The 18,665-nt window shown below is 43.8% G+C and overlaps 1 protein-coding gene across 1 annotated transcript in view; it reads right to left on the reverse strand.

Moving 5' to 3' along the window:
• Positions 1 to 2,419: 2,419 nt before the first annotated feature.
• Positions 2,420 to 18,665, reverse strand: part of LOC148646086 (nidogen-1-like) — a 32,418-nt gene continuing 16,172 nt past the window's right edge. Inside the window, exons 11-20 of the mRNA XM_088609659.1 lie at positions 18,432 to 18,575; positions 16,716 to 16,844; positions 12,646 to 12,879; positions 10,821 to 10,981; positions 8,393 to 8,519; positions 7,490 to 7,661; positions 6,771 to 6,928; positions 5,799 to 5,922; positions 3,870 to 3,982; positions 2,420 to 3,185 (exon numbers count right to left, since the gene is read on the reverse strand). Of these exons, the coding sequence (XP_088465785.1) occupies positions 3,058 to 3,185; positions 3,870 to 3,982; positions 5,799 to 5,922; positions 6,771 to 6,928; positions 7,490 to 7,661; positions 8,393 to 8,519; positions 10,821 to 10,981; positions 12,646 to 12,879; positions 16,716 to 16,844; positions 18,432 to 18,575 (1,490 nt within the window). The 3' untranslated portion in view covers positions 2,420 to 3,057. The remainder of the gene's footprint in view (positions 3,186 to 3,869; positions 3,983 to 5,798; positions 5,923 to 6,770; positions 6,929 to 7,489; positions 7,662 to 8,392; positions 8,520 to 10,820; positions 10,982 to 12,645; positions 12,880 to 16,715; positions 16,845 to 18,431; positions 18,576 to 18,665) is intronic.

Here is an 18,665-nt window from a genome sequence, read left to right on the forward strand (position 1 = left end):
ACTCCGACCGCAAAACCTCAGATCTCCGTTATGATCTGAGCTCTCCGCTATTTTGTGCATTTCTCGTTCATAGCTCTCAGGAGACGTTCTCCGCCGTTTCTTAAGTAACGTTGTTTTAGAGGCAATACTCCATATCACATTAATGGTACGTCTCTTGCCAATACATGTATTAATCATAAATAGATTTCAGGCTACGAAATGTGAAAGTTAGTTTCTTGTCCACTTATTAAGAAACCACCCTTTAAAAAATCAATTCAGCTCATGATTTAATTCGATAGATTCACAATACCTGCCTTACAGTGGACAGAATATAAAACACTTTGAAATGTAAGATTTTTTGTGCAATCACTAATTTAAATACGGTACTTTAAGAATTAGTCCCATTTCACAATCGTTATTTTGATTTCATGTCAGGGAATTGCTGTTACAGATAGTTGCAGAAACTGAATTTAAAGTTTGTGATGTACGTTATTTACATCCTACTAACATTTGTACAGCTGCACCATTGTGTAAGCCCAGAGGTAGTTATGCACTTTTCAGAGCCACTGGTATGAAGGTCACTAAAAAACGGCTTTTTAATAAGACAGTTTTAAAAACAAAATGTTTTTAAAATTTGGATTTCAGGAAAATCTAATAAACCTTTAATTTAATTAAAAGTATCGCCTTTCAGTGAGCAAGGTTTATAACGTTTAAACACCAGGGGGCTCCAAACATACATCCCAGATTATGTAAGAGCAATTTTCATTTATCAGCTAACTTTCCCAATATGAATTAACAAGATGTTTTTTAGGTTTTAGTTAACTTCAAAGCGCTGCAAAACGGAGGAGGCGATTTCGATATTCTTGAAGCAATGTACATTACATTCACATTCAGAGACAATTTGGACATTTATATTTGTAAAATAAAAGAATAGGAAGGCAGTAAAAAATGCTCTCCAATAGTACCCTATACTTTACCTGCTAGGGATGCACACATTTTCAAAAGGGATGTCAGGAAAGAGATTCATACAAGAACAATTAAATCATATAGTGAAAAGAGTGTATTTTATATGAATATTTTCTTACAAAGCTGAGTCATGTCACCAATGGATTCTCCAAGCTGAACTCACCAGAGAGCGCATGTGGAAACCACTTTAAAAGTGGAAGCGCACTTATCCCTCAGTATAGGAGGCACTAGTGTGCACAGAGAGTTGCAGGAGCTTGGAACAAGTGTACCAGCCAGTAGAGTTGATACTCTATATAGGCTGGGGGAGCCAGGCAGCCTCATCTTGTCTTAGACTTTTCTTATATTCTTTTGTGCACTGGCTCCAGTGATGAGGCATGTACGATGTGCCAGGTACAGAACATGTTTTTACCTTCAGCGAATCAAAGGAATAGAAAAGAACAAGAGTTTATTTTTCTAAATCAAGCAGATATAGGTCCTTTCACTGTCAACTGTTAATCGAACTCACCATGGTGTTTTTTTTTCACAAAGTACAGTAATAGCTTTTACTACTTTTGAAATTTCCGGCACATTACAGTGCTCTTATACGCTAAAAAAAGTGTTGTTAAGACCAGAGGATAAAATTGGGAATGAGTACCGGGATCAAAGATTCGTTATTTTTAACAGTATTTCAAAAAGTAAACCTAGTACTTAGAATAAATCGAAATAAGAAAAGATAATTTGGGAATTTGAAATGGTGAGGAAGCAGGCAAGTGTAGATGGCTTAAATATAAATAGATGTCTTAAATATAAATGACAAAGAACCACAGAAACACCAAACAATGCTTGTCTTATGTAGCAGCACACTGAGATTGAAGTTACAGAAAGGCCCCTCCCTTGTTTTTGTCGTTTCATATTTTCCTAATAGAAACTGCCCCGACAGGCCCATCTTCACCCCCTTGTGTGCACGAGATGTTCGCGTGAGTCGAGGGGAGCTGGACGACATGCTACTTGACTGTTTGGGGCTGGCAAGTCTTTCTTCCCTCTCACACTGTTTTTGTAGGAAAAACAAACAGTGGTATTATTTCTTAAACACCAGCTTATTTTGCAGAACCCAGCTGCTCAGGGGAATTTGAGTATTTCCCAGTAATTCTTACTTTCACAAAGACTGGTGAACCACTGTCAAGCCTCAAGGACACTATGTGATACAAAACCATGAAACCACTAGCAGTCTCCCAGAAAGTCCTTCCACAGCTGCTTAATTGAGCAACAACACTGCTGCACTATGGTACTGTATGTAGAAGGTCAAGACTAGTCATGCACAGTGTTATGTTGTGCCATGTTGTTTAACCAGTGGGTATGTAGAACTCAAATGTCCTGCAACGTTCAGGTACAGAAGTAAGATGTCAAAGAAGAAATTCGTGTGAAAGTGCAATGCAATGTTAAAGTGGGCTTCAGTGAACATGAATGCTTAAAGGAAAAGCTCAGAACCACCCTGTAAAAAAGGTCTTTCTTTATTTTTGGGTAGCTGTACAGAACGTAACATCTCTCTTACACCAGCTGCACATACAAGAGATTGTCAGTGTGCAATACTTTAATGCAAGGCCTCAGCCCCTTTTCTTCACGATGAAGTCATCGAAACGCTTCGCACAGGCGTGCCAAACAGCTGTATTGACAGAAGGCGCAGACAGACCTAGTTGCATTTTTATGTTCTTTGTCTTTGAGTTTTTACTTCACATTCTGCCATAGAGGGTAAACTTCACAGTAACACCTGATACTTTAAAGATCTCCTCCTCCCACTGCGGGATACCGTAAAAAACTGAAAGCACCAGAGGGAAAACCAAAAAATAAAAAACTGGAGAGACATCTATATTTGTATTTATTTACAATAAAAAAAAAACTTCCAACGGATTAAAAATGGCAAACAGGAATCAGAACGAATCTAAAATGTTTTTTTTTTAAGAATTACTGTGTTAAAAAAAAACAAACACCTGGAACACACTGGTTTCCATCACACTCAGTGCCTTATTGGGTAAGTATAGTAACTGGCAAAAGCTGCCGTTGACACCAGTGGCAAGAGACCAAGAGTCAGACAAAGGAAGTCCCCCGTGCTGGCAGCTTGTCCCTCGCACGTTACTACCCAAAGCTTGATTCCACGCAGCCCACGCCCACCACGTTGTCAGGGCACAGGCAGGAGCGGCCCGAGGGGTTGGCGAGACACAGGTGGGTGCAGCCGCCGTTGTTCACGGAGCAGTAGTTCTGCCCTGGAGACGAAGCAGAAGAGAGGGCTACTGCGGCGCCGGACAGGACACGCTCCCCCACCATCGCCCCTGGAACCCCTCGTGTGACCGGAGGGGGTCCCCCCCCGCCCGGCTGGTCATTCAAGACGCCCGAGACCCGGCGGGGGGGGAGGGGGGCAGCGTGAAGCCCTCTCCCAAACGCCTTTCGCAGGAAAGCCGGGAGAGGACAAGGAGGCACACCAGACGCCAGATCACAGAAACAAGCAGCCGTGAGCCCCAGATGTAAAAGGATTCATGTGTCCTGCATTCCTTCTGCCCTGAGTAATTGCATCCAGACCAGAGTCTGGAAAATCAACTAGCAGGAACGTGAGCTCCTTGCGTGGGCTCTTTGATGACCTGTGTAAGGACGATGCTTTCACTGCTTCATATTTCCTAGTCGGTGTAATTCTTTCAGCAGTGTTTCTTGCCTGTTGAAAACTTGCTTTGGCCTAGAGACCGAGTAATACAACGCCCATTCACGTTATAGTGCGGGAGAGGATCCAGGAGCTTCCAGTTATTAGCCATAATCAACGTGATGGCAAAGGTAAGACCCGTAAAACTAAGGGTTAGAAAGATAAAATCTCTAAATCTGTGCTAGAAAACTTTAATGTCTAACATCTCCGTTATGTGTAAGAGCTACAGAAGGTGAGAGAGGAAACTGGGCAGTACCTGCAGGGCACTGGGAGTAGGCGGTGGCTATTCCATACAGACGGGAACGCTTCTGCGGCTGGAACTCCTCACTCTCCCGGCCCAGGGTGCGATCTGCGGCGACCACAGCGTCCCTGAGGCACAACGCACACTGGCAGCTCAGTAAAACAGGCACAGATCACTCATCGGAACCCAGAACAGGAACCACCACACTCAAACTCCTTCCTGCCTACAATTTGAACCCGTATTTGCGTGAGGGTCATCATCAGAGCTGTGGAAGGTTGAGACTGGGTCCCAGGGAGTTCCTTTTCATAATTTCTGTTTTGGCTATGGCCCAGGATAATGGAAAAGTGTTCTTTAAGGCTGTGCAGAGGTACTCACTGTATCGAAGACAGAATCGCTGTTGTTTGGTTTGCAAAGCTATCACCCCTTGCAGGATGAAAAGTGATGAGTAGCTTGAATACATGGCATGGGCATTGCAGATGTGACCGGCAGAGGGATATGAGAAATAAACTAAGAAGAAATTGTATTAAAAATTTAATCTATTCAGTTTTATGGGTAGCCACAAAAGGCAGACTGATGTACAGCTCATGCATGGCAGGATGAATGAGAGGGAATTTCAGACAATAAAGGTAATCTCATCAATAAGACAACAAGAGACAGGCTTGATCTGACAGGGACTACTGCTGTGTTTTTCCTGGTTAGATCCTGTCAGAAAATCACTTTGGCCAGCCGGTGAGATCTGAAGGAAGCAGTTCTTGCAATTCTGAAATGCGCCTGCATATGCAGTTTACTCACCGGACTGAAAAATTGCAAGCAGCTGTGCGATTTGCACAGGCTCTTTGACCTCCTTTTAATAACAAACATACGCAGATCTAACAACTTGAAATTAGCTCCACTGAAAACACACTGCTAGCACTGGAGCATATGTAATGTGGGGTCCCAGCAGTCTGTTTGGCGCTCTGGTTATTCAATGATCTCGGTGGGAAATACAGACAGAGGTTCCCTGCACTGATCCTGTCAGTCAGTGGTTGATTTGCTCACTCTGGAGATCTAAGAGATCTTTATTTTCAAATGACATAACCAGAAAGGCAATTGAGCACCCAAGTCCTTCAAACCCCCACTGTTCAAACATCTTTTCAACCCTTCTATTTAGTTATTAGAAGGTGACTAATTAATTTTCCATGGGGCTGAACACAAATAGTACTTCTTAAAGCATTGCTACAAAAATCAGGAAGGTTACCTTGTTACCCTTTGTGGAAATACAAATATGTATCTAATTAAAACGCCCTTTTTTTACTGAGATGGTGGCACAGGGGTCAGCACTGCAGCTGTGCAGCGCTGGAGCTCCGAGTTCAATTCCGGACCTGGGCCACCGTCTGTGTGGAGTTTGTAAGTGCTGTCTCCTGTTTCCTCCCACAGTCCAAAAACATGCTGGTAGGTTAACTGGTGCCCCTGTTGTGAGTGTGTGCGTGTCTGTGTTGGTGTTCTTGTGTCAGCTTCATGATGGACTGGTGTCCCATCCAGGGTGTACCCTGCCTTGCACCTGTTGCTTGCTGGGATAGGCTCTGGCCCTCAAATGACTCTGAATTGGAAGATGAGGTTTAGAAAATGGATGGATATTGACTTAGATTCATGCAAACAACCTGATAATGACCACTGGTCTGTTAGATTAATCAAACTGCTATTAGTGGTGACCTTTATTTTGAGAGTCTCCCACAGTGAAGTGTTGGTATTATCCTATGGTTTCACAGAGACTTACTTTTTGAGGGCTGACTGTGTTTAATAATAATTATCAGTCTTTATCATCTATCCTCTTCTCCAACTATTACCCTGTCTAAACTGTGATTTCACAGTGGTTTTTATTGAGCTTTACCACACTTTCCTGTGCTGTTGCCATGTCATGCCACAGTAAACTTGTAGACAAATTAGTGTATCATTAAGGCCCACCTCCTCCAGTCTGTGTAGTACAGATTCTTCCCATAAGATGTGATTCCGAAGGGATACTGTATTCCTTCCAGGATCTTCCGGCGGTTTGTCTGGGTGGGGTTCATGCACTCCACCTTCCGAGTACCTGTAGCCACGAGGGAAAATCAGTCAAAAGTGTCTTATTTGTCAAAATAAGTGTACAGCAAATTTAGCCCGTGATCACACCTACTTTAAAATGAAAGATATTCAAAGGCATTTGTGCTTTCACTCATGGTACACTTTCAGATGCCCTCTGAGATGAAGGATTCTGAATAATTTCATACTGTTTTTTCTTTTTAGTAAAAAAAAACCCAAGTTTGCCATGTGGCAGAAACTGTTTCTATGAATATTGTCATGTTACGTCATGTCATTTGCCAAACTGCTTTATACTTACGGTGTCGCGGGAAGCCGGAGCCTACCCGGCAAGCAACCAGCGCAAGGCAGGGTACACCCTGGACAGGACACAAGTCCATCGCAGGGCATCTTCAAGCCAATCATGTATAGGGACAATATGGAGGCCACGGTAAAGGCTGAGGGGGGAAAGTTGACCCAGACACCGGGATAACTCCATATGCTTATCACCACTGAGAGTCAGGACCTCGTTTTAACATCTCATCGGAAAGAAGGCACCCACCACAGTATAGTGTCCCCGCCACTATACTGGGGCATTAGGACCCACAGAGACTAGAGGGTTAGCACCCCACACTGGTCCTACTAACACCACTTCCAGCAGCAACCATAGCTTCCCAGGAGGTCTCCCATCCTGGTACTGTCCAGGATCAACCCTGCCTTGCTTCAGTGGGTAGCCAGTTGAGAGCTGCAGGGTGGTATGGCTGCTATGCCCTATGAATATTGTCCCCGTATATACATGTAAATGAATGCAAGACATTGCCAAAGACTCCCTAATGAATGTACAGTACATAACCGTGTTCAGCTGCAGTACAAACAACACACCTGCATCAGCCCAGCACAGCAGGGAAGAGTAAGGGTCATAGGTCAAGCCGTTGGGCAACCCCAGGTCATCCTTCACCAGAACCCTCCTGTTGGTCCCGTCCATGTACGAGGTTTCAATCTTGGGGGCCTCCCTGTTCCAGTCAGTCCAGTACAGATGCCTATTGGGGAGGGAAGACTAAAGTTAAGAAACGACATAAACAAGAAAGTGGGATGCCAGTCCCACGTCTGTCCCACAGGGATAAAAGAACTCATAGTCTATCCATTCACACAGCATGCTTGTTGTCGCAGAAGGACCGGACCACTCTTCAATCCTCCTGCATAGGGAACCTGATGGTTTCGGCACGTGACCAGGTGGTCACATATGATAAATCTTTCCAGAACGTTTCCAGAGAAGAGCATGAGGTTTTGTGCAGGGCAGGACAAACCCAATGGGGACTGGAGGAGGCCAGCAAGGAGACTGCTGTCCTGAAAATCTCACTCGAAAGCCTTAACGGTGTCAAGGATCACAACCTCAGACAGGTCTCATCAGCACACCTAGTCCTTTGCTCTATAAATCCCACGATTTCCAGCAGCAGGTTCAGTTGTCCCAGTACCAGCTGGGTTGCAGGGCGCTGGAAGAGCCGCGCTTGCCTATCGCTGGCACGGCGATACCGACCAGACAGCTCAGAAGGAAAGGAATCGTCAGGGTGCAGATGTGGGGTCAGGGGGGCAGGACGCACCCTTTCGCAGAATCCGTGACGATCGCCCGGGGGTTGACCAGGTCGGTGTCAAACAGCACGCGCCTCTGGCTGCCGTCCAGCTTGGCCACCTCGATCCTGTCCCGCATGGAGTCGGTCCAGTACACGTTCCGCCCCAGGTGGTCTATGGCCACGCCTTCAGGGCTCTCGAGATCTAGGGGGGAGAAAGCCTGCGTGTGTTAGTGGAGGAGGGCGGAGCAGTGGCTCTGTGGCTCAGGATCTGCGCCTGTGGCTGGAAGGTTGCCGGTTCAAATCCCGCGGCCGGCAGAGGAATCCTACTCTGCATGGCCCCTGAGCCAGGCCCTTAACCCCAACTGCTCCAGGGGCGCCATATAAATGGCTGACCCTGCACTCTGACCCCAAGCTTCTCTCCCTGTCTGCGTGTCTCATGGAGAGCAAGCTGGGGTATGTGAAAAGACAAATTCCTAATACAAGAAATTGTATATGGCCAATAAAGTGATCTTATCTTAGAAGGACTTTTCTGACAGACATACATAAAGACCAACATCAGCACCAACAGACAGGAGAGCACGGATGGCAATGTAACACAGCAAGAAGGCAGGAACCTTAAAAGTCAAAAGCAATATCTTATCCCGACTGCAAAGGAAAGGAACATTATTTTGTGAATGGAATTTTTTTTTGCTTTTGCTTTGTTGTATATTAATGTATTAACTTGACTACTAATAACACTATTAATAAAACTGAATGCAAATTGCTTATTCATGTTACACACGCATTAGGTTCTAATTAACTAAGCTCTTAACCCCTATTTTTATTTTAAGGGCCTTGCTACTGGCACACAGTTAAATCACTGTACACAGGTGAATATATAGTAGTAAAGTGAACTCCCATTCCCAAGAAGAACACACCAAAGATCCAGCCCACCTGTAGAGATGATTGGCACAGGCTTTCCTCCATGCAAGCTAACCTTGCTGATGGAGGGCCCAGTGATGTCAGTCCAGTAAACCATCTTTTCCACACAGTCAAAGGCCACTCCGATCACCACCTTATCCTGTGAGGCGAGACGACACGAGACATGCCTCAATATTTTTTGTTCTTCCGGAATTAGAAGGCAAACACTTTTCGTTGTGCAATACCACATGTTCAGCGCTGCTAAAAAAAAAAAAAATTGAACATCTATCCAACAACAATTTCTTGCCACTGTCTAGACATCAAATTACCCAAAACCACGATTGGGTATTCCTGCAACAGTTCCATGTGAAAAAGGAAACTAGAATCTGACCAATGTTTTAAGCTGTTAAAGGCTTATTATTAATCATTATTTTCACATACTCATGGCATATTCATTACCGTTTAAAAATGCATGGTTTTCCTCATTGATATGCAAGCTAGTACAATAGTATTCTATCTTGCAACCTTAATAGTAAAAGATTAAACCATTAAAGACGCTAGAGACAGAACTGGTTTATGCGGGCGCCTGAGTCCAATGCAAGTTATCCTACCTTCTTCACTAATTCCATTGGTTACTTGTCAGGAGTATAATCATTGTAAAGCACAGTCAATGTTTATAGAAAAAGCATTCGCATGTGATGGACACTGTAAAAAGAGGACTTTCCAGTAGTATCTAGTCTGATAAAGCAAAGTACTGGTTGACACCAAAAGTTCCTTGATCTAATTTGTAAGTCTGGTTTATGGCAGTGCTTAAAAATATAATTGCAGCCACATGTGACATGAGAGAGCCACAGTAAAAAAACATAATTATTTAAAAACTACATTATTTATGAATGAACACTCAGAGGTGATTACCTCCAGAATTTTGAGATTTTATAAATCTCCCCTGATCACATACAGTACACTCATTTCAGTGCATGAGTTACTAACATTAATCTAATCAAAAACAAGACAAGTAAAGTCTTAAAAAGAATTTCACCAGAACAATCACAGGACTGTTCAGAGTGTGAGTTTTTGTACTGCAGTAGTACAGACACAATTAGTTAGTGTATTACTAGCTTTCATTGCACTTGATCTTTAACCTTACTTGCACATCTTAATATGATGATCCTTATAGTATGGTTGTACAGTATTAAACAAACATCTTGAGATCCATATGATTAGACTGGAGCCAATTAAAATGGATTCTGCATTGCTAACCCAATGTCAGCAGACGACCTCAATATCATAGTTTACCAGTTTAAGATCTAGCAGGAGCAGGAATGTGTGTCTCTTACCTAGCCCCACAGAATGGGCAGCAGGATTATGATATTCTCTGGCACTGCTTTCTCCAGATCTCAGAGCTGAGAACAAGCTCTACTCTCTACTCCTTACTGTAAGTGTTGCAAATTATGCAGGGGGCATTATAAATCAACTAACATCTAGAAGGGCTCATACCAAGACCAACAACCAATTTCTTTGCCCTGTCTCGCTAAGAGACATTTATTAACCCAGGGCTTTAGTAGTGGAGGGTGAAAGGGATATTTGTAGTCTTTATTCTGTATATTAAAAGTTTATAAAATTAGTCAGAAGATTCTGATAAATCATAGCCTGTGTCTTGCCTTTTTGCAACAGCTAGTCATTTAACAGCCTAAGGTCTTGTTCACCTCTGTGACTAAACCCACAGAGAATATATAAGGAATGTGTTCTCTGAACCCTCTTTGGCACAGCCCAAATGCATCTCTAACAATTTGTACATAAAGATGAGATGTTATTTAAACTATGTGTCCTCTGGAATCCTTGAGAAACAGACTCTATCACTATGACAAAACACAGCTGCCTGCTGGCTCTGGGATCCACTGGCCTCATGAGTCATGGTTAAAAATAACAGTTTGCAAACATATTTGTAAACAGCTCGATTGTGTTTTTTCTCTATCACTGCCCTCAGCATGTCTGAAGACGCAACACTTGAACAGTCAGTGTGGCAAAAAAAAGACGAGATATAATTCTGTTATCGAAGAAGCTCAAGATTCGTGTACTGGTGTTTTATGTTTACTACATTTTGTACACATTGGTGAATAAATATCTTGTTGTTGTTTTTGTTGTTTTTTTACTTTATCAATGTTTCTGAGATTCAGAATTTAAATCCAACTCTACGCCTGATGGGGATGGCACAGGGCTAAACTGCAGAAATTGCAATTGCAATTTCAAAACTGCAGATATGCAGATCTACAGGCAAGAATCACTGTGTTCTCTATGGATGTCATACCTTCGCCTTGCCCAAAGCATTCAAGAACACTGTTGCAAACACTAAGAAGGTGGAACACCACAGTACCACGTCAAACACTCTAACAGTGTCTTGTACAGGGCGGAGAGTTGCTCACTGAGAAACTGGGGGGGCCAGTGTTTCGGGGGTACTCACAGGGAGGTGCAACAAAGCCTTGGCATCGCCTTTCTTCATGCTGTGCCCCTCTAGGGGCACAAACTCAATCCTGCTGCTCTGGGCAAAGAGCAGGTGGGTTCCAGGAGGCAAAGGATGAACATCAGGCCTGGGCGTCGGCCCCAGGGGGGGCGATGGGGTGCCTGGGAGGTGGGGGGACGCAGAGCGAGAGATTAGGGACAAGTGAAGTCAGGTCTTGGCGTCTTACGCCGGTACAAAAGAAAAAATGACAGGTATGCGCTGCAGATCAACCTCATTTTAGAACCTCTTTTATTTTAACTTAAAAAAATAAAACACCAGAGAAGTTGCTGTGAGTCTGTGTTCTTTTTAAAAAAAAATAAAGCTTAAAGACATGGTCAAGTCTGGTAACTGTTTGAAAAAGGTACGCACAACTACGCACAGTTTTCTGGTTGTAGTTCATCTGCTTTGTCTTGAGCAATCTTCACATTAGCTTCCACGATTCACGGTGCTTGATTGCCATCTCTACAGCACTTTTGGAACTAAAGCCGAAATCGGATAGCCTCCAAATTCCCAGATAAACAACCTTAAAAATATGTTTCCTTTCAACAACAAGAGGACAGCTTGAATCCTGGGACAACTGTAATGCTTATAAGGAAGTCTGAAGGGAAATGACCTTGCAGAAAATTAACCAATTAGGTCTACAGACAGAACAGGCCCCAGACGTGATTTTATTTAACACATCGTTGGATATAAGGTTTTGCTTTCTCTGTGCATGGATGTGTGCTCATTAAATATCTAAAATACAGATTTACAAGTTACACAGTAGAGCTAAAAAACACATAATCTTTACAAAAAGAACTATTTTACAGCAGTTGCTAGTTTGTCACTCTATGAGCCAGCTGACAGAAGAAAATTGTCATATATAAAAGGGGAACCGCAGTCCTAATTTCTCAGACTGGTTATTAACTCTCCCCAAAAAATTCATTGATAGTAGAGAAAAATCGTACGGATTTCGAATTAAGCACAAAATCGTGCACTTTGTGAAAGTACTGTAATGCTTACGGCCGACAGGCACTGTGTAAGAGCCGGCGTACCAGAGCAGGTGACGTCACCGCCCTTCCCTGTGATAGCAGGACTACAGCTACTAGGCTGTAGGGAGATCTCTCTTTGGCTCACCGGGCTGGATCCCTGCTGAGTGACGAGGGAGTCCCGGGTTCGAGCCCCCGACAGTGGGGGGCTGACCTAATGCGGCAAGGGCGCCCGCCTGAGCCCCCGTTGCGTTACAGTACTGTAAGACCATGGTGTCGCAAACCCCTGGTCCGGCAACAGGCGTGGAGAGTTTATACAAATTACGACGTGAAGCGGCCCTTCCTGCTCGCTAGTCACTGAAATGACTTATGTACTGGGTTGTACGAGTGAATAAGTACAAGCTGTGCAGCAGACATTTCATTATATAAATGTTCCAATGTGCTCTGCATGCAGAGTTAACAAGTAGTATTTGTTAGCAAAACCATCTCGAATCTTGGAGATTTTACAAGTCACCGTGAACATTTTACTTTCGTTGTGGTTTGAAATGCCCTCATTAACATTGATTCTTCCTAACCCAGTTGCAGGGAGTTCCGAACGTGGGTGTAGCACCTGGTTATCTAATGCAATCTCTGAATTTGGATTTTGGACATATTTGAAATGACACAATTTGTATGAAAGAGTACTTGGGGGAAACGCACAGGAATTTACAAATGGATGGAGGAACTGCTTTGCTCAGTCCGAGTGGTTCAGCTGGAATGGACTGGTTTGGGCTCGACGGTGTGTCATGTCTAATCTCAGCCCCCCCCCCGTCACTCACATGTGGGCGTGGCCCCGGGCCCGGCTCTCGTCCCCGGGATTTCGTCCCCGTGCCGGTTCACGCACCAGCAGTGGCCCGTGCTGCCGTGGCACTGCAGCGGGGTGTAGTTGCCCAGGGAGTCGCAGGTGGGGATGTACTGGCCAGGCACGGGACGGGGCCCCCGCGGGCCGAAGGCGGAGGAGGAGGAGCCCAGGAGGCGGTCCCGCTCGCGCTCGCACTGCGTCTTCTCGGGCACTGCAAGGAGGATGGGGAGGGGGGGCGGTCAATTCAACAGCCCCGCGCGGGGACACCCCCACCGACACGAGAGCAATCTCCTTCCGCACCTGCAGCGACATGAGCAGGACCCACTTTCCAAACACGTCGGGGGAGAAGAGAGCGGTTTCACGGGAGGAAAACTGGCATTTAACCTCCTGTGAATCATAGATACCAGCTTCTCATCATCCTTTGGCCAAATGTTTACCTCCCCCCTGTTTTTAATGGACTGTTTATCCCGTTATCAAACATCTTGTTTACAGCACTGCATTTAGAAAAATGTTAACTCTGGCGTTTCTGCTTTTACCTGTTGCATCATGAATTTATGTAAAAACCTTTAGAATATTACCGGTCCCATGAAATATTCTGCAATACATAAAAATGTGAATGATTTTTATACAAGAGGTCGAACCGTTCATGATTACTGAGAAATGAATCTTATCGAAAACTGTGCAATTCTGCTCTGTCCCTGGGCTCCTCACAGTTAACACAGTTACGTTAAACCCGACGTGTCGACTGTGCAGCCTTCTTCGAAGAAGGCTCCACAGCCGAAACGTTGTGTTTCTTTTCTTGTTTTTTCAGCGTGGAATAAACCTTTACTTGTTCCTTTGTAGCCTACGCATGCTGACTCAAATAGCTACCTCCTTGAACTATTATGTTAAACTTCACTTATCCTTGTTAAGTTCCTATAGACCATCCCTAAACTAGTGCTTTGTAGGAGTGCTAGTCAAAAATGTGTATTTATTTTTCTTTTGTAGGTATGGCAGCTCATTTGCATGAACCAGTTTTCCAGCATCGAACGTGTGGCTCAGACAGAGCAGAGACCTTGCCCCCAACACTGAGGAGCATCGGAAAAAAAAACGTGGTTTCCCAGCCTGTTATGGGGAACAATTCGACCAACTGCGAAGATTTCCGCTCGAGACAGAACTCTGCTGGGGGCTTCTGCATTTCCAGCAGCCCACATACGAGTCATAACAAAATGTCTGCCTTCCCACAAACAAGAAAGGCAAAGAATAATAACCAAAACCCCACCCTTTCACACAGGCTGACAGAAATATCCTGTAAAAAAGCTGATAATATCGATCAATCAGCCTTGTTTGTGTAGATTACGTTGATTAGTGGTGGGAGTTCCTGAGTTCACTCATAGAACCTAGTCACACCTACTATGCTTTGAGCAACACCATTAGGGCTTCTCAGTACTATTCTGAGGTAAGGACAGGAGAACAGTTAAAAAAGAGAGGAGGCTGGTCCAATTAGTAGTTAGTAGTTAATGTATCCAAGTATGTCTTCCAGCTGTTTCTTGAAAGAAACCAGGTATCGGCCTCAACAGCATGGCTGGGTAGCTTGTTCCCCACTCCCATTACCCTAGAAACCACAAAGATAAGCTCTTCTTTCACAAGAAAAAGAAGACAGGGAGGCACATCCATGAAGCTTCTATATACATAAGAATACACATTTTTCCACTTGTTTTGGTACACCATGCTAAAAACAAGCAGGCACAAAGCGTTCCTAGAGAACAACATCTTAAAGGAGGAGCCTACACTGCAGACTGGAAGCGGTAGCCTGCTTCACATTCAATTGTGTACTCCTTTGTCTCAGTCCTCAGAAAAACACACAAGCCCACCACAACAAAACTGGAGCACAATGGGAAAATCTCAAAGTGAGCAAACCCATGGTTAAGCATGTAGATTATACAAGATGAGGAAAAGCCTGGCTAAGCAAAGCCTTATTTTAGCAGGAAGAAGTTTAGAATAGTTTTGTTGAACCTGAATATCTAGGGTCATTTTAGTACTTCACTGAGACTTGGGAGATTGTAAGGCAAAAAAAAAACTGATTAAAGATTGTTAAAATCTAGTGAAGTTAAGTGGATATTGTCAAATCAGCCAGGAGCCAACAGATAACCATCAGTTTTGAATGAGTGTTTCTGCTTGAGGGCTGAGAGATTAAGATTATGAAGAAAGTACAACAGATGTTTACAGATGTTTACAGCCTTAACTCATGATACAGATTAGTGACTGATAATACATTGGTGACCTAAATGCTAATTCTTGGTGTGGAAACCAACCCATGGTTTGCCTCTTAAGGCAGAGAATTCGGTCAAGCTACAGCCAGCAATAAAGGCCCTTGTTCTGAGTCTCCTACACACAGCCTAGTGAGGGGGTGCCAAGGTCAGACATCTGCTTCTCGTCCAGCTGGAAAATGAAGCACTAGAAAGCTACAGGCTGGAGAAAACCGATGAGCGCAATCAGTCGGTATTCTGTACACTCTTGCGCGTGGACAACCACACGCGTGTGCCAGAAGTCTTCATGCTTAGGTGGTCAAGATTAGGGGAAGATTTTCATCAACCCGACACTGTAAAGTTGCACGGTGACATCAAATAAAAACGCCAAGCAGAATGGAGCAAATGTACTGACAATGCCACCTTTCACAAGCCAAAATCGCAGTGCTGCACTGTGGGATCAGACAGCTAGTGTTCTCTGTTCGGTTTGCCCCACAAAGCATTTCGCATGCTCAAGCTGTGCCTCAGGAAAGTTCACCGTTGTACTGTAGATTCCCCACTCCTACAGTATACAGAGCTGCTGTTTCTCACATGTTCGTATCATGCTTTTCCACAGCCTGGTATACCTGTATACCTTACCATGCTTTTACCACCTATTTAATTCCTTCTGCTTTCACTGCCGTATATCATAGTGAGCTTATATAAAAGTTGTTTAGTGGTAAAGCACAGCTTGGAAACTTGTGATGAAACAACTCTCTGAGCAAGGCGTCAGTAAGCTTGACTTTGCTACATTATCCAGCAGACTCTTGGAGAAACAAATACGTTTACGTGGAATTTTCAAATGCATATACAGTATAATGACTACAATTTACCAAAACAGAAGATTATCCGCCCTCAAAAAAGAGATTTTTATCTATAACAATGTCTTGCTTTCCTGTCTCAGACACTTGAATTAAGAACAGAAATGGTGTAGCTCTACTCCGGCCTGCAGGTCCACAGTAGCTTTTTTTATAAAAAAAAACAAAGTTTGTTAGAGTTGAGTCTGTTAATTAGCTTAGCTTTAGTGCACATTTGTGCTTCACATCAGACACAGCAGTTCAGCACAAGTATGTCAGACTCTGGGGCAACAGAATCACATCTGGTTTTCATTCCCCAGAAGGCTCGCACTAAATAAGTAATGCAGTTTTGGTTCAAAATGGCTCAACTGGTAATATCTTCTTTTCAAGGTTATTTGTTTGCACAATTGAAGACTAAAACAATTCCCTACATTCAAACTGCATTAGTCCTAGAACATTTGGAATGCATGGTTTAGCACCATGACCTTCATCACAGTAAATATTGTTCAACTGTAAAACAGGTTGCCTAAAACGTTGATGGTTCAGACCTGTTTACTGTATTATGAAAACCACCTACAGTGGAACAATGACGTCTTGTATACATACCGATACAAATGAGATTATGGGGAATGTGTTTCCGTAGGCAATGACTGTGCACATTCGTGTCCATGATGGCTTGCACATACAAACACATGGTAAATGTGGCATGAAGCTGTTCATTACCCATGGTCATTCTTGTACACTGTATTCCCATGGGTAGATACTCCATAGTGCTCTTATTTTATTATATAGTCATTTGTCGAAGGTCAACCGACTTTATAAGCAGCCAGTACATAAAAAAATAAAATATGGATCTCATGTCATGCGTAAACACTTCTACTTTAGCAATACCTGTAATTTATATTAAAGTTACCACATACGCAAAATTACATACACATTCTACACAGTACATAGCAAGATGGAAAACAGGAAGGGATGCTTACCTGCTATATCAGGGGTGCATTGACTCCCATCTCCATAGAAACCCGGCCTACACTGACATCTGTACGAGCCTGGAGTGTTGTAACAATCAGCATTTGGGTGGCATCTGCCTGGCTGGCATTCATCAATATCTGTGAGCAAACAGGAAAGGAAACTGTCCATGATCTCTCCTCCTGTGTGTCAAGCACACAGGACCACAAAGGCACGACACCAGAATTACTTGGCCATGAAACTTGCTTTTCATACAACCTTAAATTAAATCTTAAAACACACATTTAATGTATTTGGTTTTAGAGTTTCAGGAGGGGACTGAAATTAAGATGAAGGACAAAGGCATTTTTGCATTCCCGTAGACTTTTGTGTTATTTGGTGGAAACTGAAATGGTCTCTTATGGAGGCAACTGTAGCAAAATCCAGGGTTGTTTTGAATAAGAGTATGGATGTTTACTGCATGTATTTAAAACACAATCAAAGATCTTACAGTAAAACAAAGCACAGCTCGAGAAAAAGTACAGATATCATTTACACCAGCTGGCTAACGCAGGTCTCAAACTGAATGACGAGGTGGAAGAAAAACACAAACTGAGTTTCCTGAGCTCCAGGCGGCAGCTGGCCCTGTACAATAATTATTGAGGCAAGTGCTGGAGACACTGCCAATGGAATCTGCAGATGTTTAACAAGTTATCTCCTTCCTGCCTCATACTGTCAGCCACACTCCTTCGTCAGGACAGTTAACCCTTTTCAGAGGGCCAGTGAAGCTCAGCTTCTCCCAACATGGAGACCCTCTTGACGACAGCTGCCTTTCCTTCCAGCCTGTCTCTTGGGAACCCACCCAGGCAGGGGGTTCGTTTGATGCACCAGACGAGTCCGCATGTGCTGCTCAAATGGAGCCAATCACATTGCCACATGAGCTGGAAACAAAATGGGACTGGAGACCCTGGTTTCATTCATCTTCGGGGCTTTGGTGCACACAAAGAGGCAACTGTTTGACAACTATAAAATATTTGAACTCTAAAATGGCCCAGTCTTCAAAAATGAAAAACTATATGACCCAAGTTTTCTAAGCCCAATGACTTTTTAACATGATTGGTGTTGATTTAACGAGAGCGTTAATTCTTTTGTCAGTGCCTGTGATTATTCATCACAGTATTTATCAGAGTACCTGAAGCGCAAAGTAATCATCCTAAAAGCCTTTTTATTTCATGCTACCCAAATGCAAAATTAACGCTCTGTGAGTTAGACCTGTATTCGAAGACTATGCCAGATTAAGTTGATAAACTCTTTTGAAATAGGCCTGGGTTTATCTACTAATGGTGTGACACATGCAATTCGCTACTGAGATTCTGACGCTGTCTCCCATTCAGGCATGCCGTTAACGTTTGACTCTGGAGCCTGGAAGAACTTAATCTATAATGTTCTGCTTCGAGCTGAAGCTGTGTGACCTTATAAGGTACTTTAATGGAGTACAACACTGTGAGAGAGAGGAAAGAAGGGAGCATATTCAGTCTGCTATCAGAGGTACTGTGGAGATTAATAGAGACACAGAACAAGACAAGAGAGCAATAACAGAACACAGGCAATGTACAGCAAGAAGCTTTAGAGACTCATCATCATCATGTCTGTCTAAACCTAAAGAATGCCCCCCGCCCACAGACACATGAGTATTTCCCCACCCTCCTCCCACTGCTATGAGTTCTTTATAAGAAGAGAAGACGCACCCTGACAGGAGCGCCCGTCGCCCACGAAGCCCGACAGGCAGGAGCAGATGAAGGAGGACCCCCCAGTGTAGATGCACCTCGCCCGCTCCGGGGCATCGCAGTTGTGAGTGCCTCGCTGGCAGTGGTCAACAGGCATGTCCACCTCTGAAACGAGAGCCGGTCAGCGGTGCAGTGCCCATTGACAATCAGGAAAAGTAACTCATTTTCCAGGTGAGCCAAACGCCCTCTCCTAAT

Source organism: Lepisosteus platostomus, chromosome 17, assembly GCF_059453375.1.
Source record: "Lepisosteus platostomus isolate fLepPlt1 chromosome 17, fLepPlt1.hap1, whole genome shotgun sequence".
In the NCBI taxonomy this organism is placed as follows: domain Eukaryota; kingdom Metazoa; phylum Chordata; class Actinopteri; order Semionotiformes; family Lepisosteidae; genus Lepisosteus; species Lepisosteus platostomus.